This window comes from Erithacus rubecula (genome assembly GCF_903797595.1).
Source record: "Erithacus rubecula genome assembly, chromosome: 19".
Classification (NCBI taxonomy): Eukaryota; Metazoa; Chordata; class Aves; order Passeriformes; family Muscicapidae; genus Erithacus; species Erithacus rubecula.
Window position 1 is genome coordinate 9,940,742 of NC_136671.1, and position 20,627 is coordinate 9,961,368.

Consider the following 20,627-nt stretch of genomic DNA (forward strand, 5'->3'; position numbering starts at 1 on the left):
TATAACAGAAATCTGTCACTTAAAATACTTTCAGAAATATTAAAAACATCATATAAAATATTGAACCTGCTCTGTAGAAAAGCAAATTGATCATTTTTACCTTTGTTGGGTAGATTGAGTGTTCATTAGCCCTCCCTGCCCACTAGCCTAGCAGTGTGCAGCTGGCCTGGCAGGATGCCCTGTGCCGTGCCAGGAGCTCCTCTCTCATCCCTGACCAGTGTCTTCAGCAGCTTGAAGCTTTCCCTGAGTGCCAGCTGGGGATCCTGGTGGTGGGGAGGCATGACCAGCTCCTGCCTGGGGCAGAGTGAGGGCTCAGAGCAGGATCTGAGAGTTTCCCTGATCCTTTTCCAGAACACCAAGGTGCGGGCGAACTTCGGCTCGCGGCCGTTCGCCTACGCCGAGGGCCAGGCTCACCGCAACGCCGCCGACCTGTGCCTCGACCTGGCTGAGGAGATCAGTGCCAACTTTGAGGCTTTGCCCTTTGCCATGGCCTCTGACAGTGACAATGATGCTGGCACCAGCATTGCCTCAGACCCTGGCACCCACGGGCCCCCCTGCAGGATCGCCGCCGTCGCCACGGCCCAGCAACGTAAAGTGACATTCACTCCTTTGAAAGCTCTGCCAGCAGAAATGCCAAGCAAGGAATGGGATTTAAATCCAGCCTGGCTGCTGTCCTTAGTCCTTAGGTAGTGCCTGTTTAGGTGGGGCAGTACCACAAGTCAAAGCCGTGTTTATCTGATTTTGGACAAGGCAATTAAAACTGTCTTTAGTCTTCCTCTATGTCAATACACAAATTATTAGTAATTAACGCAGCTTGAATGAGAAATTGTCTCTTTAGGGCTTGAGATACAATAGGATGTCACGGTGGATTGGATCAGCCAATTGGTTCTGCTGTGTCAAAAGGAATTGCATTCCCACCCCCTGACTGGAGAGCATGGAATGCTGTATATCTCCAATTTCATGGGATGTCTTTGCATGCATTATCATCTCATTATTTCTGTCTGTGTCTTGCAGAGTATGACAGTGACACATCCTGCCACTATAAAATGGAGCTGAGCTATGAGAACTTCATCACCTCAGGCCCTGATCCTCACCCCCCTCCTATTGCAGATGATGAAAGTGATGACGATGATGATGATGATATTCCCAGGGTGAGGAATGTGGCAAACTCTGCCTCCTCTGATTTAGAGCCTAAAACCACATCTTATCATTTAGATTTTGAAATTTTGCCACACAAGAGTTTTTCCTGCTTCCCTCACAGAAATATAACTGCTGGTAACTTATCACTCCTTGGTGTTCTAAAACATTTCTTTCTTTGTAGGAGGATCACTATGCCCTTTTGGTTAAAGCCTGGGAAACCAAAGTTTTCCCTACAATTAGAAGAAGATTCCGTAATGAGGCTGAGAGGAAGTCTGGGCTGGATCAGATTAAAGGAGCTTTACAGTTAGGTATGGTTGCATTTATTTCCATGCATGGTTTTTTCTGTGATGTGCAGGAAGTCTGAGAGAGCACCTGTTTCTTTCATATTTTACTGTATTCAGAGCTGGAAAACTTTAAAAAAAATTCACTTGCTGTATCCTTCCAGTGCTTAGAATGTGGTTTGTGCTCATGCTTTTTCTTTAACACCTTTACTATGTTGGACTATTTAAATAGGTAAAATGGTTTCAGAAATAGTGACAGAATTAATTGTAATGTGGATACAGAAGCATCCTGGAATAATAGTTGGGAAAAAAACCTATATCCATGCACTTTCTGTCTGTGACTATCAAGGCAAAACTTTCTAGGTTTAAATAATAATAATAAGGGGAGATTTGGGGGTTTTGTAGAATTCAGGTCTGACAGGATTTGTGGGAATGTCACATTAAGTGAGGTAGGAATTCTGAGGTCTCATGAGAAACTCAGGAAAAGCTTTCTCCAGAAAACTCCCAATTTCCATCTTTCATCCTGACTGATAGTATTTAAGTAATTGGAAAACTCACCTGCTTGGGATCTTAATGAGAGTAAGAACTTATTTCTAGTGGTTGAGGGAAATAACTTGCACTCCCTCCTGTCTTTCAGGAATGGTTGATATAGCAAGGCAAACTGTGGAATTCCTGTATGAGGAAAATGGGGGCATCCCAAGGGATCTCTACCTCCCCACCATCGAGGATATCAAAGATGAAGCAAACAAATTCACAATTGATAAAGTACGGAAAGGTAAGGGCAGCACAACAGATCCTGAGGGGTGAAGAAGAGTTTGGAGGTTTTTGGGATGTACTGCAGATGTACTGCAGGAAAACACCTTCAAAGTGGTGTCCCTTTCTGCCAGGTCTCACCGTGGTGACTCGCTCTCCTGACAGCAACAACGTCACCAGCAGCGCTGTGGGAACAGCTCTCCCCAAATTTGCCATTCGGGGCATGCTGAAGACATTTGGCCTTCATGGGGTTGTTCTGGATGTGGACTCAGTGAGTAAAGACACACTGGGAGGACTTTAATGATCAGCATCACACAGCTGGGAGCAAAAACAGCTCAGGATGCTGGATTGGGGTTCTGTTGGAAAAGGAAAATTGTGGTTGTAATGATTGTGTTGCTGACCATGCTGGGGTTGGTGTTGCAGGTGAATGAGCTGGTGCAAGTAGAGACCTATCTGAGGAGTGAGGGGGTCCTGGTGAGGTACTGGTATCCCATTGACATGTTGGAAAGGCCACCTGCAGGATACAGGAGGACTGCAACCAATGGATTGGTCACCCTGGATAACACCAACATCCAAATTCACAGGTGAAAAAAGAGATGTGGTTACAAAGCACTTTATTACCTGAATTTGAATTACCTGGGGAGTAGTACAGTTACCTGCTACAACTTGTTCTGATCTTACTGTCATGGTTGGATTTAATGCTAAGGAATTAATAGAATGGATGTTTGTGTTCCCCAGGGAGCTGCTGAGGAGTGAAGCTGCCCTGGCCAAGCTCTACTGTCGCATGGCTCTGCTCAATATTTTTGCTCCCAAATCTCCCCACATGTTCACCCGGCTGTTCCACATTCCTGCCATCAGGGATATCACCCTGGAGCACCTGCAGCTGCTCTCCAACCAGCTTCTTGCACCACCTCTTCCTGGTAAACACTTGGTTTTGTCACACCTCTTCTTTGGTGCAGTATTTTTCTGGAGACAAAAAGAATTAATGAATTTGCTCTTTCTTTATTAGCTGGTTAATAATAAGTGTGTTTAAGAATGAGCTGGGGAGATCACCCTTGCCAGGGGCTGGGCTGAGGCTGGTGGGGGGCACAGCTGGTATGGAGAGGCCATCCCAGCCACAAGGGTGGGTGGGTCATGTCTCCTGCTGACTTCTAGACAAGGAGTTTTCCACTTGAAAACAGAGGTTGGGAATCTTCCAGGTGTTTCACAGCTTTTATTTCCCAGGCTATGTAAACATTCAGGCTAATCTACAAATTTGTGCTGTTTTCCTTGTTATTCCAGATGGAACCATCAGCTCAAGCTCCATTCTCCTGGCCCAGTCCCTGCAGCACTGCATCCATTCCCAGACCTGTGCTGCCACAGACCTCTTCTACCAGGGCAATTCCCAGGCCATCAGGGAGTGGCTCACTGTGGCCATCACTCGGACCCTGCATCAAGGAGAGGAGAGTCTGTTGGACCTCACCAAACAGATCTGCTCCTTTCTGCAGGTAAAATACTCACTCATGTTTCATGAGAGTGTTGTGTTCCCTTCTCAGGAGCCCTTGTTCTCTGGGTGATTGTCATTGTCACAGGGAATTGTTTCTCTGGATGGATTCTATTATCCTGATTGTAATGAGCACACTGAAAACAGAGGCAGTTGCAATGCTCTGGATTGAATTAAAATGAAGTGGCTCCCACTGTGTCATAATTTGCAATTAATTAAATGCATTGGCTATAGAGCACTCTATAAATAAAGAAGAAGGGAGGGGCTTTGCTGCTGTTTGGGATCTTTCATGATGAATCTTCCTATTACAGGCAGCACCAGAACAATTTCCTGCTGAAGAATTCCCAATTTCTGAATCCAAAGTCAACATGGATGTGAATTTTCCTGGGGCTGCCTTTGTGATTGTGTCCTGCAAGGAAAGTCAGTCTGGCTTTAGAAAAGAGTGAGTCATGAAGAGGGGCAAAGCTGGCTCTGAGCCTGACAACCTGGGGATAGAGTTATTTATTTTGTTGGAGTCTTCTCTTTGAGGTTTATTCTGAGTGGTGGCTGGGATGTTTCCCACTGTTTTGAGCCTAACCAAGCTGTGCTGCTGTTTCCCCAGCTCATCCCTGTACAAAGCCCCCTGGGCTCGGGTGCTGGTCTATGGGCTGGGGCACAAGGTGAAGAGGAACGGGCAGCTGAACCTGATCGAGGCCGTGTGCTACCCCCGCGACGCCTCCCCCACCAACACCGGCCTCACGCCGCCCCCCACCACCAACCAGTACCCAGCTGTCATCACCCCCACTGACAGGGTGCACATCAAACTGGGTGAGCACAGCCACTGCACCTGGGAGGAGCCTGCACTGCACCCTCAGAGCTGACAATGGTTTCATTGCAGCCTCTGCAGCACCTTCTATGTGCTCAGCAGTCCTAGCGGTGGTTAGCACAGGATTTTTGTACAAGGGTTTCATTCTTAACCAAAAAAAGCCTTGGCAACCATCTGATTCTGATTTTTATATTCCAGGAGTTCACTCAGCAGTGTTTGTATTCAAAATACAAATTTCTGCAGTGTTGGTGCTGTTAGTGTTTGAAGAACTGTTTCAGATGGAGAATAATTTTTTTTTTTTTTTTGCTGCCTTTTCAGGTGTTTGTAGGAGTCTCTTATCCACAGAGTAATATATCTGCAGTGTAGCAATACTTAGGTCACCCCAGCTTCTCCAGCAAGAGGAATCATTAATTTTCTTTTTACTCTTGCCCAGAGGGAGAGACAGTGGGATTTAGAGCAGTGAAGGTGACTGTGTGCAGCATGTTCTTAAAACTTCCCCTTGGAGATCCAGTTCTTGTATCCATCAGACAAAAATAAATGATTTTGGGGGAAATTCTGTGTATATATTTAGATATGTTCAGGTTCAAAATTATTCTTTTTCTTTATGTGAGTAAAATGCTCTCTGAACATTTATAATTGCAGATTATATTAATTTATCAATATAGGCAGATATTCCTATTTGTTTATTACAAGATACTACAGAGAAATTCTCACTTAATGTAAGTTTAGCCTTGAAAAAATCCTAAATGTTACTGCTTTATCAATGCTCAGAATCCTAATAAGGAATTTCTTGGACCTTTTTGCTTAGGGGTGTCTCCTCCTCCTGGAGCTGTATTGGTCTTGCATTCCCTCCCCCTGGAATTCCCCCTGGCAATGGCATTCACAGAACAGCTCTTAACCTGGAAATTAGAAGATGGGGATGGAAAATCTGAAGATGAACTGGATACTATTCCTGCCTCGGTTCTCTTGCAAGTAGTGGAATTTTTAGGTGAGAATGGAGTATTTCCTTAGTGATGAGCACTAATAATGTGCTGGCTCAGGTGGAGAGTTTAGGAAACAAAAACTACAGTTGAAATTTTCTGAGCTCTTCCACTGTCATGAAATTTTCTTCAAACTCCAGACATTTTCTCTTGGTCTTGTTTTTCTCACTGCTGCCATGACATTGAAATGAGCTTTTCTGGTGATTTATTTTAATGTTGTTTTCTGCTAAGAGTGCAACAGTGCTGACTGCCCTGCCTTGCCTTCCTCACACAGGCAACTTCCTCTGGACAACTGACATGGCAGCGTGTGTGAAGGAATTGATCTTTCACCTCTTGGCCGAGCTGCTTCGCAAAATCCACAATCTGGAGCAGAAGAAGAATCCAGCAGGATTGTCCTCATCCATTGCCCTGCAGCTCAACCCCTGCCTGGCCATGCTCATGGCCCTGCAGTCAGAGCTGCACAAGCTCTACGATGAGGAAACCCAGAACTGGGTGTCTGGGAATGCCTGTGGTGGCTCTGGGGTTGGAGTGGCCGACCAGGGAAGATTCTCCACGTATTTCCATGCTCTGATGGAAGTGTGCCTGGCTGTGGCAGAAGTCACTTTGCCCATCAACATGAGTGTGACAGCCAATGTGATCTCATCCACCAGTGCCCCAAATCTTAGTGACTCCTCCTCCTCATCTTCGTCTTCACCAGGGCAGACACCACAGAGCCCAAGCTTGCTGTCCAAGAGGAAAAAAGTCAAAATGAAGCGGGAGAAAACCTCATCCTCTGGGAAAAGGGCTTCATCCAGGACAGCCGAGTCGGACCCGGCGCTCCTCAGCATCGGGGGCAGCAAGCCTGAGGACATGCTGTGGTTCCACAGAGCTCTGACCCTGCTGATAATCCTCAGGCACCTGACCAAGAAGGATCCCCAGGGGCTGGGTGTGACCAACGATGCTGTGGCTGATGCCTGCCAGGCCCTGGTGGGGCCCACGGCCCACAGCCGCCTGCTGGTCATCTCCGGCATCCCCACCCACCTGGAGGAGAGCACGGTCAGGAACGCCATCAGGAAAGCCTGCAACGCCCACGGGGGCGTGTTCAAGGATGAAATCTACATCCCTTTGCAGGAAGAGGAGCCCAAAAAAACCAAGGACAAAGCAGAGGGAGGTGAGTGTGGGAATCTTGGTGGGGGACGGTGGTCAGGACAAACTCAGGCTCTCTATATTCTGGTCTTGAAGTTTGCAGTTTATTGCATGGGTACAAAGGGCTCTGCTGGGAGCTGCCAGCCACAGCTCAGAGCAGGGCAGAAAGAGGGGCAGGGAGGGCAGGAGCTCTGTGAGGTAAGAGAATGAAGTAAGAGCATGGTGTAAGAGAGAGATTTTCCCATTTACAACACAATAAATCTTCTTCTATGTTGAATATTCTAATTTCCACTAACCAATCTAATGCAAGATACAAATTCTCTAATATTTGCGTACAACCTATAGGAATCACTACATTACCATGTTTTACTGCTTTCTTATCTCTAAACCTTATCTCAGACCCTTTCTGTCATGCCTGGAGAGGATGTCTGCTGGCTCTTGGTAGCATTTGGCATTCTCTAAACAAAGGAAGGAGGCCCTCAAGTATCCACATTGTTGCTGTCAGCCACACAGTCAAAAACTGCCACCATTTCCATCTCACTTATGTTTTCCATATTCTCCAAGTCTTTTGCTAGGCACTCACATTTAGAAAGTTTTCCTGCTTCATCCTTCCCAGCAGGCGAGTGCAGGACGGAGCTGGAGAAGCCGACGGTTTCCAGCAGCGCCGACAGTTTGGACATCAGCAGCTCCAGCAGCGTCACCCCCGCCATGAGCGTCAGTGCCTCGGCCTCCACCAGCCAGGCCTCGCTCTGCAGCTCCCAGGGCATCTCCCGCACCGTCAGCGACATCTCTGTGGATCAGTTCCAGGCTGGGCTGGAGCTGCCCATCCCACCTGGCTTGCTGGAGCAGCCCCATGTGGTGTCCAGCCAGGAGAGTTTGGATCTGTCCCACTGCAGCACGGGCAGTCTGGGCAGCTTGGGCAGCCTGGGGGAGCCGCTGGACAACGTGGAGACGGCCTCGGTGTCGGACGTGGGCTCCATGTACACAGTGACATCTCTGGACAATCAGCCCCTGCTGGCACGGCCCATCAAGGGCTTTGCTGTGGTGGAGGTAATGGGGAGTGTTTGGGAGTTGTCTGGGAGAGTGGGATCTCACTCTAGGAACTGGCTTTCCTTGGGTGCAAGGTAAATGTATGTCTGAGATCAGGGGAGACTGGGAGTTCTCAGCTTGGACAGGATGGCTGGGAAGCACAGAATTCCCTTCTCCACATTCACAGTCTTGGGAACAATCCCTGTCTCTCAAAGGCCAGAGGAGACCCAGGAGTGGGGTGATCCAGCAGCAAGTGAAGAACAGAAAAAAGAACTCTTGTGTGCTCCTATTTTCACCAAGTGCTGCTGAAGCCAAAGCCATAAATGAATTCCTAAGGGATGAAATTCCTGGAGGATTGGTAGCTGTGGAGAACAGCAGCCAGTGCAGCTGCCAACTGAGGAAATCTTTAAACTGTTGTGCAGAGTCTGGGAGGACATGTCAGGGGAAAGATCAATTAATTCCCTTTTTCATGTGCCTTTCTCTAAGATTTGCTCTGGCCACCACTGAGATGAACTTAGAGATTGGGGCCTTTTGGTTTGACCCACAAGGCAATTGTTTGATCAGTACATTTTCACCAATTCAGGGCCACCTATGGATTCCTCTATAAAGTTATTTTACGAGAGATCATAAATTTTATTGCTGTCTGGTTCCAAATTAATTTTTAAAAGCATTGTGGGTGGTTGCCATCAGTGCTGGGTCACTCCAGGTGTTCAGCTCTGTGCAAGAACCTTCTTCTCTGCTGCTTCCACAAATTCCCTGCTGCAGATTTATCAGGAGCTTCCAAAAGCAGAGCCATTCCTGATAGACTGAGAATGCAGAGAGATGTTTTTGTATAGTCTGGGATTGTATCAGTTCCTCTTTTAGAAGAAAATCAGCTTGTTCAGATGGAAACTCTGCAAGTTGCTATTCTTGAGCTGTTAATTGATGTGAAGACATCATTGAAATAAAAGCATTAAGTGAGGAGAAAAAGCTGCCAGAGTGTTCACATGGAAACTATTCCAAGTCTGGAGCTGCTCTGGTTGTGGTTATTCAGGGAATCAAAGGAAATTTCTGTTCCTCTTCCCAGTCTGTAGCTGAGGCTTCAAGGCCTGTGCTGATTGAGGTTTTTCAGAGAGGAGAATTGAGGCAGGGACAGCAGAGTTACAAATAATGCCACCTTACCTGGCTGACACCCTCAGCTCCTTCCCTGCTCTTCCCAGGGGCTGTTTCCAGCCTCTGAAATGAGAGAGCTAGATCAGAGCTGGGCCTGGTTCACTCCCAGCATGAACATTTCAGTGTTCTCAGAAAGGATCTTTTCTAAGCTGAACGTGAATTTTGGAATCAAATTATTGATCAGCTGAGAAGCAGCAATGATTATCTGTATGGGGAAGGGAGAAAAGCTTAAACCCCAAATTCCTATGAATAGAAGTGAATTTATTTTCTCAGAATTGCTATGAACTAATTTCATTATTTGTACAGATAAGGTCAAGAGCTAAAATAGAGAAAATCCGAGCCAGCCTCTTCAACAGCAGTGACCTCATTGGCTTGTCCAGCCTGGATGGGGAGGATGAGCTCATGGAGATGTCAACTGAAGAGATTTTAACTGTTTCCACTGTAAATCAGAGTTTGTTTGACACCCAGGGCAGTCCAGCACTAGAAGATTATTTCAATGATAAGTCAATAAAAGGTAAGTGGTTTGATATTGACAGATCTCTCTTATATTCAGCATTTTGGGGGCCAGGGCTCAGATTCTCCTTGCTTCAGTGTAAATCAGGGGTGACAAGGAGCCAGGAAGAAATTCCAAAGTAAGTTTTATCTCTCCAGGGGCCATTTGCAATCTGAGCATTGCTCAGTTGTCTACTCAGCTAATCAAATAAACCATAAATAAATAAACAAAGCACTCCTCATCAACCCAAATTAATTATTTTGAGATTTTTTTTTGAGAAAATAGCCACTGAAATAACTTTTGACTGCTAGTTCTGTTGATAGGGGTTGGTGTCTGTCTACACAGCATAATTTTTATCTTGGCATGATAAATAAGGTGCTTTTTTCATTCCCACTACTCCCTTGAGTAATAATTACAGAATGTGGCCAATTCTCTGTCTTTAATGGGGTGAAGAAGCAGCAGGTTTTTCACTGAAAAAATGATGGTTTTTTTCCTGCAAAATTGATTTTCCATCTCAAAACAAGTGCCATATGATAGAATGTTTTATCTGAATGCAAATCTATTTCCACATTTCAAATTCTAGCTAGTATTTTGTACCAAATTCTTGGCTTGTTTTTTTGTTTTTTTTTTAAATTAGGTGAAAAACTGGTCCCAGGAGCTCGGGAAGTTCTCACAGAGATCTTTAAAAGCTGTGTCCATTCAGAACAAATGCTGAGCCTGACCCCAGCCAAGCCCATCAAGGTGGCTGATATTTACCTCAGCAAGGAGCAGATCAATTCCCAAACCCCTGGGAACCTCCTGCACATCTTCTTCACCAACGTCCGCCCTCCCAAGAAGGTGCTGGAGGACCAGCTGACCCAGGTAGTGCTTTGCCAACTATTCTCAGCCTCTTTTGGGTGTCACTTGAAAACACTGGGTGATGATTCACTTCTTGTCTTGGAAGATTTTAAGGAAATATGGAGTTCCCAAGCCCAAATTTGACAAGAGCAAGTACAACAAGGCAGGCAAGGAGCAGCACCCGGTGAAGGTGGTGAGCACCAAGCGCCCGGTCACCAAACCCCCCACCAAGGAGAAATCCATGCTCAACAGTGTCAGGTGGGTGTGCTCAGCCTTGTGGAATATTGGATACATGTGGAATATTGGGTTTCACTGCAGAAATCCAGGTTTTTATCCCCCATCCCCCTGTGCTTTCTTGTATTGGATTGAAAACGTGGCCGTGGCGTTAATGTCGGAATGTCTCAGATTTCTGGAAATTATAAAAATGTTTCTTTTTCCAGAGATTTTGGTGGAGTTGTTGGGATCTATTTATAAAATATTTGGATTGTGTTCATCAGTGTTCTGCCTCAGTGCACTTACTCCAAAGATGGGCTGTAGGATCCTCCCAAACAATTTTGGGATTCTGTGAGCAGTTGAAAAAAAATTTTGGATCTTAACATCCACTTTGTCCCTCAGCCGAACAGCCTTAAGTGAGAAAAAACCCACTGTAAAGCCCAAATCTCCTGAGAAGAGCAAACCTGAGGAGAAGGACCCTGAGAAGTCTCCCACAAAGAAACAGGAAGGTGGGAGCTGCAGAGAATTTTTTATAGTTTTGCATCATAGAAGAATATTTTTGGCATGTTTATATGACTTCATGATAGGTTTGGGTTGTCTTTAATTCTAACAAGTTAGACTAATTATTTTTTAAATAATTATTTAAAATCCTTTTATTTGTGTCTCTGTGAATCTGGGTCTGTCAGTGTGAGAGCAAGTTTTGCAGAAGTGTGTAAGGCATGTCAATAAACCAGGCAGAAAACTTCCTGAGGGGTGTAGTTCCAAGACTTTGGTGTAGTGAGGTTTTGGGCAATTAAGGATTTGAACCAGGTGTGTTTAAATTGTGCTTCTCAATTTATATCAGGAAATTCTTCAGTTACAAGTGGAAAATTGGATAAAAAAAGATGATTGAGGTATCTCAACTTGTAGAGAAGACAGCACAGCCATGCCATGACAGGGGCTGTGCTCAGAATGTTCTTTAGTCAGATGGAAGAGTTTAGACTCCTATTCCTGCTAGGAAGTTATCTCAAAAAGGGAGAATTTCAGCACCCAGCCAAGCAGGGATTCTTGTTGCTGGGGTAGAGGGAGGTATAGCAGAGGGGCAGTGAGGATTTGAGCCCTTGAGGGGAGTGAGAAGGTGCCATTGACTGAGGTGGACTTGAGCAAGCTGTGATAGATGGAACTCCCTGGGAAAGGCTCCAGGTGGGATGGGAGAGCAGGAGGAAGCTGTCTGCTGCTGTGTGGGGTGAGAACTTCATGAACTCTTTTGTGGTGCATGTTTGGTGGCAGTTCCTGAGGAGAAGTACCTGACCCTGGATGGATTTCAGCGCTTCGTGGTGGATCGCTCCAAGCAGGACATCCGGAGCGTGTGGAGAGCCATCCTGTCCTGTGGCTATGACCTGCACTTTGAGAGGTACAGCCTGCACATCCCCTTGGGGGGCTGCTACTGATTCACTGTGCTCACTCCTAAACACTTGTCACAAGTGTTCCTAATCCCAGAAGCTCTAACACTTCCATCTATGGCTGCAAGGCCTGTAGGGAAATAGTTATTTCCTCAAAATACATTTTGAAGTCAGCTGTCCAAATGCAGGTCCTGATTTCTTTTGTGCCAAAATCAGATGCCACAGTGTCCTTTAGAGCATCCAAACTGTGTAATAAATGACCCTGAAGGGACCTGTAGCTCCTTGTTTGTCTTGGGTTTCCTTCCCCAGCCAGTGCACTGGGTCATTGTTTAACTGGCAAGGTTGCTACTGGGTCAGAAATGCTGTAGAAAAAGGAGCTGTAAAATTTCTTCTTAATACTGTAAAGGAAGAAAATGCCTTAAATTAATTCCCCTTATCTGCCTGTGTCATGCCACAGGCTAAGTGCCCTTTATCATCTCCAGAGGAGATAGTGCACTAAGAGAGCTTAATAAGCAGTGCCTTTGTGCCTAATTATTTAATATCAGTGAGGAGAAGTGGGTGATGAGTCAGCTGGTGTTCTGGTCATGGAACAGCTCTGCTTAAGGAAAGGGGAGTGGAGAGCAGGGCACCAGGTGGAGAGCTGTGCTCCAGGTGGGTCTGTGCTGCCCAGCTCCCTGGGGGTGAGCAGCTGTGCCCTGTGCCCTGCCAGGTGTGCCTGCATCGACGCCAGGCACGCGCAGAAGGCGTCGCGCAAGTGGAGCCTGGAGATGGACGTGGCCCTGGTGCAGTACATCAACCGCCTGTGCCGCCACCTGGCCATCACCCCCGCCCGCCTCCACCCCCACGAGGTGTACCTGGACCCAGCTGATGCTGCAGATCCCAGGATTTCCTGTCTCCTGAGTATGTGTGGTGGTTGGCATCGAGGGTTTTTTCAGGGGAAGAGTTAGGAGTGTTGCTGGTGTTCGTTTGGAGGTTGGAGGCTCGGTGGGGTGAGGGTTTAAATTGGGCTTCTGGGTTTATATTGGGAAATTCTTCAGTTGCAAGTGGAAAATTTGGTTAAAAAAGATGATTGAGATAGCTCAGCTCAGAACTCGTGGAGGAGACAGCACAGCCATGCTATGACTTGCAACCCAAGACACAGGGGTTGTGCCCAGAATTTTCCTTTAGTCAGGGGGAGGAGTTTGGATTCCCCTCTTCCTGGTGGGAAGTGCCAGGTTAGCTCAGAAAAGGGGAATTTCAGCACCCAGCCAAGCAGGGATCCTTGGTGCTGGGTTAGAGGGAGGTATAGCAGGGGGAAAGTGGGGATTTGAGCCCTTGAGGGGAGTGAGAAGGTGCCATTGACTGAGGTGGACTTGACCAAGGTGTGATAGATGGAATTCCCTGGGAAAGGCTCCAGGTAGGATAGAGCAGGAGGAAGCTGGCTGCAGCACCTCCTGCTGCAGTGTGGGGTGAGGGGAGAGCTGAGTCTGGCTCTTCTCTCTGCTTGGGTGTGCTTGGACAAAGTCAGGGATGCACTGCAGCTGCTCTCTGCTCTCCAAGCAGAATTTCCAGCTCAGGCTGGAACAGGAAATACCTGGTGGGTTCAGCTTGCAGGGAAAGGAAGTCTGGATTTCCGTTCTTGACTTAGGGCAGATTTTAGTCACCTAAATCCTGTTCTAAGCACTTCAGGAGGAAAATCAAGTGATAATGGGAGATTCTGGACTCACAACCCCAAAACTCAAGATCCAGGGAGGAACATGAGAAATGCTGTCCTGCATCCTCAGCACAGGGATCAAAGGGGCTTGTGTCTCTCCTGGACCAAACCTGCTGGGATTTGCAGGAGGTGGGGAATCTGTTGGTGTCTCTGACTGGCAGTTTCTCCCTGCAGATGTCCCCGTGGAGAGCCTGAGGCTGCGCTTTGCCCTGCTGCAGTCCCTCAACACCACCCTGGAGACCTTCTTCCTGCCGCTGGTGGAGCTGCGCCAGACCGGCATGTACGGCAACAGCATCGCTGCCCTGCTGCAGGAGGCCAAAGGTCAGGGGGCCTGGGCAGGGGGCACCTGCAGAGTGCTGGGCAGGGGGCACTGGGCAGGGGGCACCTGCAGAGTGCTGGGCAGGGGGCACTGGGCATGGGGCACCTGCAGAGTGCTGGGCATGGGGCACTGGGCATGGGGCACCTGCAGAGTGCTGGGCATGGGGCACTGGGCAGGGGGCACCTGCAGAGTGCTGGGCATGGGGCACTGGGCATGGGGCACCTGCAGAGTGCTGGGCAGGGGGCACTGGGCATGGGGCACCTGCAGAGTGCTGAGCATGGGGCATCTGCAGGGCACTGAGCACAGGACATTGCAGGGCACCAAGCACAGGGCACTCTGCAGGGCACAGGGCACTGAGCATGGGGTGCTCTTCAGAGAGGGGCATTATCTTCCTGACAGAGGGAGTTGTTCCATCTTCTGTGTCTGTGGGTCTTCATCCTCTTGGGAGTATCCAGGAATCAAAACTCTTTTGTTAATTAAGCAGATCAGGTCGAAGTCAAAGACTTTGCTGTTGTAGCATTAGTAAGATCAAGAAAAATCTAAAAGTGCATCAGAGTATTTTTGCAGCTTTCATTATACAACAAAACCCCTAGTTTGGGTCATTACATTGCCCAGATTTGTTTTCTGAAGAAGGTACAGAATTCACCAGGGGTGTCAGTGTGTAAAAGGAGGTTTTTGTATTGGCCCAGCTGGAATAAAACACTCCTAAACCACTGTGGGGGAATGAGGAATGTTCAGAGATTTCTCTTCACAGAGATATGAGGTATTAAATATATTTTTGGGGCAGTGTCACAGCCCTATTTTTTATCATCATTTCTTGCCTGTAGCTTTACTGTCAAAACATCTCAGACTGCTGAAAACTATTTGGCATAGTGTTCCTATTTACAGAGATTGTGGTGGAGTTGCTGGGATCTATTTATAGAACATTGGAATTGTGTTCATCAGTGTTCTATCCCAGTGCACTTATTCCAGAAAACATGAGGAGCAAGTAGATGGGACTTTGAGAAACCTGCACTGTGGAAGGTGTGCCTGCCCATGACAGGGGGTAAAACTGGATGAGTGGAATCATGGAAAGCATTCCATGATTTTATGAATATTGTTTTTTTTTTAATTTAGGTAGGTAAGACATGGCCAGTCTAATGAAGGGGAAATTTTATTCTGTTATTGTCCACTGGAGAATTTCAGGGATAGATTAACTCCCCTGAAATGTGTTTGTTCCTTCAGGTTTAATCTTTTATGACACAAAAGTCACTGTCATGAACAGAGTGCTGAATGCCACAGTGCAGAGAACTGCTGACCACGCAGCCCCCGAAATCACCCTGGATCCCCTGGAGATCGTAGGAGGTACAGCAAGCACCGATCCTTGCCAGCCCCTGGGCTCTGGCCCAGCTCAGCCCTGCTGTGTGAGGCTGGGGCTTCATTTCTGCCTCTGCCGGACAGGGGAGATCCGTTCCTCCGAGAACTCCTACTTGTGCCAGGCGGCGCGGCAGCTGGGCTGCGTCCCCTCCTCCCAACTCTGCGTCAAACTGGCCAGCGGGGGAGACCCCACCTACGCCTTCAACATCCGCTTCACCGGAGAGGAGGTGCACGGCACCAGTGAGTGCCTGGGGCTGGGGATGGGCACCAGGGAGTGCCTGGGGATGGGGATGGGCACCAGGGAGTGCCTGGGGATGGGGATGGGCACCAGGAGCTGGGGATGGGCACCAGGGAGTGCCTGGGGATGGGGGTGGGGATGGGCACCAGTGAGTGCCTGGGGCTGGGGGTGGGCTCCAGGAGCTGGGGATGGGCACCAGGGAGTGCCTGGGGATGGGGATGGGCACCAGGGAGTGCCTGGGGATGGGGATGGGCTCCAGGAGCTGGGGATGGGCACCAGGGAGTGCCTGGGGATGGGGATGGGCACCAGTGAGTGCCTGGGGCTGGGGATGGGCACCAGGGAGTGCCTGGGGCTGGGGATGGGCACCAGGGAGTGCCTGGGGCTGGGGATGGGCACCAGGGAGTGCCTGGGGCTGGGGATGGGCACCAGGGAGTGCCTGGGGCTGGGGATGGGCACCAGGGAGTGCCTGGGGATGGGGATGGGCTCCAGTGAGTGCCTGGGGGTGGGGGTGGGCTCCAGGGAGTGCCTGGGGCTGGGGATGGGGATGGGGATGGGGATGGGCACCAGGGAGTGCCTGGGGCTGGGGATGGGGATGGGCACCAGGGAGTGCCTGGGGGTGGGGATGGGCACCAGGGAGTGCCTGGGGGTGGGGCTGGGGCTGGGCTCCAGGGAGTGGGGATGGGCACCAGGGAGTGGGGATGGGCTCCAGGGACAGGGAACAGGGCACCAGGGAGTGGGGATGAGGGTGGGAATGGGAACAGGGAGTGGGACTGGGAATGGGACAGGGCACCAGTGAGTGTGGTGGGACTGGGAGTGGGAATGGGCACCAGGGAGTAGGAATGGGAACAAGCAGTGGGACTGGGAAGGGGACAGGGCACCAGGGAGTGGGAATGGGACTGGGAGTGGGAATGGGAACAGGGCATCAGGGAGTGTGGTGGGACTGGGAGTGGAAACAGGGAGTGGGGATGGGCACCAGGGACTGGGAACAGGGCACCAGGGAGTGGGAATGGGCACCTGGGACAGGGAACAGGGCACCAGGGAGTGGGGATGGGACTGGGAGTGGGAATGAACAGGGTACCAGGGAATGGGAATGAACAGGGCACCAGTGAGCAGCACTGGGAGTGGGACTGGGATAGGGTACCATGGAGTGGGACTGGGCATCAGGGAATGGGACTGGGAATGCACAGGGCACTAGGGAGTGGGGACAGGGTATAGCAGCAACTCCTGCCTGAGGTGTAAAGGATGTGAGGGTACAGCCATCAGCTGAGCCAAGGCTCCATGGGGCCTTCTCCCAAGGGGAATTCTTGTCTTCTGAAGGGCTGTGGTGGTACTGACAGTGTTTATGAGGAGATAAATGTTGTGGCTGTGCCTCAGCAGCTGTGCTGATCCCTCCATTGTTGTAGGACAGCCCCATCCATCTCCTAATCCAGTAACAAATCCCATTTACAGGCCAGCTGGTAGAACAGATATTCCTGCTGTTGTTGGAGTGCTGGAAAGCAAAGCACCACTTAGGAATTGAGCAGGAACAAAGGAATGTTTCCATTGTTTTCCCTCTCTCTTTTCCAGGTGGATCTTTCCGCCACTTCCTTTGGCAAGTGTGTAAAGAGCTGCAGAGCTCCTCCCTCTCCCTGCTCCTGCTGTGCCCCAGCTCTGCTGTCAATAAGAACAAGGTGTGAGATCCCAGTGCCAAAAATGAGGGGTGTTTACTCTTTTTGAATGCTGAGTTTGAACAGGAGTGGGACACATTGAGAGGTGCAGAGAGAGGCCTCAGATCCATGAAACCAAGCAGGTTCCACATCTTGGGAGAGCTGGAAATGGTGAATCCCCTGTGGCACCTCTTGTGTGCAGCAGCTACTTGGAGAAGGAGTCAGGGCAGCAAAATGCACAATGGAGCATAGTTAAAACTGCTGAGCAGCATTCAGAGTGAGTGAGGTTCAATTGTCTGCTTCAGAGGTTGTCCCAAACTGGTGAACTTCCATGAATTTCTATTCTGTGACTTTACTCCAGGAATGTCACCAGAAAGATCTGTCATGCTGCCAGGAGAACAAGGTGCTCCATTCATGCTATTTAATGTGTTACTTTGTGCTGATGTTCTCTAGAAACAAGATAAAGCTGGTGGTCCAAAGAATTCTCAGTAATTCTTTCCTGGGAATATTCTTAGGGTAGGAAACAGCTCAATTCCTTAAGACCAACTATGTAGCAAACCTGGCTCTGCAAATCCAAGCTCAGAAACATCCCACAATTGAAAGGCTTGGATATGAAACTGATGTAACAAGTGCAGAAAATCCTGAGTGTTGATCACCAGCTTGGCAAAGTGGGAACTTTCTGGGGTTGACTTGATCAGGAAGTGATAAAACACAGGCAGATCCTTTGGTATCCAACTAAACATGGTCAGAGCATTTCCCCAGGCTGCCAGCAGGCAGCCCCTCAGTCCTGCTCTGTGTTTCCCCTTCTCTGCACAGGGGAAGTACATCCTGACCCCCAGCCCCATCACCTATGCTGAGGAGCAGCTGCTGCATTTCTTCGGGCAGCTGCTGGGCATCGCCATCCGCGCCGACGTGCCCCTGCCCCTGGACCTGCTGCCCTCCTTCTGGAAAACCCTGGTGGGAGAGCCCCTGGATCCTGACGTGGATCTGCAGGAAGCTGACATCCTCACCTACAACTACGTCAAAAAATTTGAAAATGTAGGTGCCTTCTCCCTCTTCCCTCCTTTTCCTCAGGGTTCCCCCATGGCACATTGCTGCTGCCCTCACTGGGGCTGCCAGGTGGCTTTCAGGGAAGCAGGGTTGGGAGATGGGTTGGTTCCTGTTGGATGCAGGATTTTACATCCTGTTGCCTTGGAGAAGTTTCCCACACTCCCCTGCTGCCAGGCACGGTGGAATTCCAGCTCTGAAATATTTCCTGGAATTGCTAAAGCAGGCCAAGGTTAAAGCAGGATTTTGCTGTTGGGGAGGGTCCCTGCCTTGGGGACAGCTCTGATGAGGCACTGCCATGCTGGTGACCAGGTCCTTGTCCTTGTTCCATGACAGATCAGTGACGAGACGGAGCTGGAAGCTCTGTGTGCTGAAATTGCCTCCCAGCACCTGGCAACAGAGAGCCCTGACTGCCCCAACAAACCCTGCTGCAAATTCACCTACCTGAGCCTCACTGGGGAGGAGGTGGAGCTGTGCCCCAGGGGCAGGCACATCCCTGTGGGGTAAGGAGCATCCTTCAGGCACAAAACATCTCTGGAATTGTTCTCCAAGCACAGCCTCTCCAGAGGCACCTTTTTTAACAAGTTGAAATGATCTGGGAAAGTTTGCTTTGTGAGGGGTTGGCAGAATTTGGGATCACTGGTGCTGTTTGGCTCTGTAAGAGGCAGAGGAGCAGGGCTGGTCCCAGCTGTGAGGGATGGGCAGGTGGGAGGAGAGGAGGAAGCAGAGGACAGCAGAATTGACTGGGAAACACCAGAATGCAAAGTGTGTGTTGCTAACTCTGGATTATTCCAGATCAGGATCTCTGTAAAACCCCTCCATGTGTAACACAAGGTGGGGCACAAGGGCTGTCCCAGGTGTTGCTCCTCATCCCAGATCCGTGCCCCTGCAGGTGGGAGAACAAGGACGTGTACGCGGCCGCCATCCGGAGCCTGCGCATGCGGGAGCTGCAGACCCCGGAGTGCATGACAGCAGTGAGGGCAGGGCTGGGCTCCATCATCCCCCTGCAGCTCCTGACCACCCTCACCCCCCTGGAGATGGAGCTCAGGACCTGTGGCCTTCCCTACATCAACCTGGAATTCCTCAAGGTGCTTTGGCCACACTCCTGTGGGACACAGGGAGGGGGATCCTCCTGGGAGGGCAGAATCTTCTGCTGCTGGTGCAGCCAGGACATCCTTGGGGAACTTCATTGGATTCAGGAAATAATAGGGTGGGGCTTGTGCAGGGAGGAGTAAGAATGTGAACTTCCTCTATTTAAAAGTGTGGTGGGGAAGATTGCTGAAGGGATGGGGCAGAGCAGCAGTGGACACGTGTCGCTGTCCCCTCAGGCACACACCATGTACCAGGTGGGACTGATGGAGACCGACCAGCACATCGAGTTCTTCTGGAGCGCCCTGGAGATGTTCACGCAGGAGGAGCTCTGCAAGTTCATCAAGTTTGCCTGTAACCAGGAGAGGATCCCCTTCACCTGCCCCTGCAAGGACGGCGGCCCCGACACCGCCCACGTCCCCCCCTACCCCATGAAAATCGCGCCCCCCGACGGCGCCGCAGGTACGGAACGGGCACTTCCCCAGGGACAGGAGCTGCTCCTGCCCCCAGCACTGCCCCCAGCACTGCCCCCCTCCAGCTGGGGTTTCATGGACAGTGACAGAGTTTAACCAGCAGGGGCTTTGAGGGTAAATGAGGAGACATTTGGGGTTTAAATGATGTAGAAATAAAATTTTGCATGAAACGAACTGCATGCAGTGGAAGGCGCTCTGCCCATGGTGGGAGAGTGGAACTGGATGAGCTTTAAGATCCTTCCCAACCCAAAACTGTTCTGGGATTCCACAATTAAAACTGCCCTGTAGAGATGCAGAGAGACTTTGCTATTTGCCTGAAACACTTTTAAAATGATTAAACAATTGGAAAAACATTGGCACGAGGCCTGTTGGAGAAACACAGACACAGTAACAATAGAACAGAACAGCCCCACGCCAGGCTGGGTGTCCCAGTCTGGGGTTTCTCCTTTTCCCTGAGATCACCCCAGAGGGACATGAGGTGGTTCAAACCCTGGTTTTCTCTGAAGCAGCCGAAGAGAGATTGCTGGAGATGGTTTTCTCTTTTCCCAAGGATTGGTTATTATTTCTTATCTCAGGCACCTTTTGCCTGGCCAGCAGGGTCTGCTCAGCCTGGCATCCATGGTGGGATCTGCCTGCTGAGGGCAGGGCTTATCTTATATAGTCTAAGTGCTGCATGTTTGCAACAATTTTCCAATACAATACAATTTTATTAAATGGTCCAGCCCTGACCCCATCCAATCCAAGAGTGCCAACGTGTCACCCAACATAGATGACATGGAGAAGAAGGAGGAAAAGGTGTCCACCCCCCAAATTCTCCATCTTGGCTACATGTCCCTTATCATAAACATTCCAAAAAACCTATTTATCTACATTCTAAATGTTTCATTTATACTTTACTAATTTTGGTGACCTGTTTCCATTCTCTTTGTGCTGACAACTTTCCCCAGGGGTTAGAATTCAGCACCTGAGACACCAAGGTCTCACTCAGAGGTTTTGAGACCCCCCAAGGAGGCCAGGGGTGCACCCTGTGCTCCCACAGCAGGGATTGGATTTTGGGCACGCTCAGGATTTGTTGTGTTGCCGTAACCCGCAG

General features: G+C 49.5%; 1 protein-coding gene across 5 annotated transcripts in view; it reads left to right on the plus strand.

The window, feature by feature from the left end:
* The window catches only part of HECTD4 (HECT domain E3 ubiquitin protein ligase 4), a 66,558-nt gene that overhangs the window by 43,514 nt on the left and 2,417 nt on the right, over positions 1-20,627 (plus strand). For 3 of the 5 annotated variants that reach the window (XM_079322496.1, XM_079322498.1, XM_079322500.1), the window contains 27 exons: positions 352-589; positions 1,015-1,151; positions 1,322-1,448; positions 2,059-2,196; positions 2,309-2,445; positions 2,598-2,758; positions 2,913-3,094; positions 3,456-3,661; positions 3,969-4,099; positions 4,259-4,464; positions 5,271-5,450; positions 5,717-6,592; positions 7,184-7,617; positions 9,055-9,262; positions 9,879-10,102; positions 10,185-10,336; positions 10,694-10,800; positions 11,561-11,684; positions 12,383-12,573; positions 13,541-13,687; positions 14,910-15,029; positions 15,126-15,281; positions 16,846-16,949; positions 17,742-17,963; positions 18,309-18,475; positions 18,865-19,060; positions 19,301-19,523. In XM_079322496.1, the coding sequence (XP_079178622.1) occupies positions 352-589; positions 1,015-1,151; positions 1,322-1,448; positions 2,059-2,196; positions 2,309-2,445; positions 2,598-2,758; positions 2,913-3,094; positions 3,456-3,661; positions 3,969-4,099; positions 4,259-4,464; positions 5,271-5,450; positions 5,717-6,592; positions 7,184-7,617; positions 9,055-9,262; positions 9,879-10,102; positions 10,185-10,336; positions 10,694-10,800; positions 11,561-11,684; positions 12,383-12,573; positions 13,541-13,687; positions 14,910-15,029; positions 15,126-15,281; positions 16,846-16,949; positions 17,742-17,963; positions 18,309-18,475; positions 18,865-19,060; positions 19,301-19,523 (5,494 nt within the window). The remainder of the gene's footprint in view (positions 1-351; positions 590-1,014; positions 1,152-1,321; positions 1,449-2,058; positions 2,197-2,308; positions 2,446-2,597; positions 2,759-2,912; positions 3,095-3,455; positions 3,662-3,968; positions 4,100-4,258; positions 4,465-5,270; positions 5,451-5,716; positions 6,593-7,183; positions 7,618-9,054; positions 9,263-9,878; positions 10,103-10,184; positions 10,337-10,693; positions 10,801-11,560; positions 11,685-12,382; positions 12,574-13,540; positions 13,688-14,909; positions 15,030-15,125; positions 15,282-16,845; positions 16,950-17,741; positions 17,964-18,308; positions 18,476-18,864; positions 19,061-19,300; positions 19,524-20,627) is intronic. The other 2 variants (XM_079322497.1, XM_079322499.1) reach the window with 1 other exon arrangement.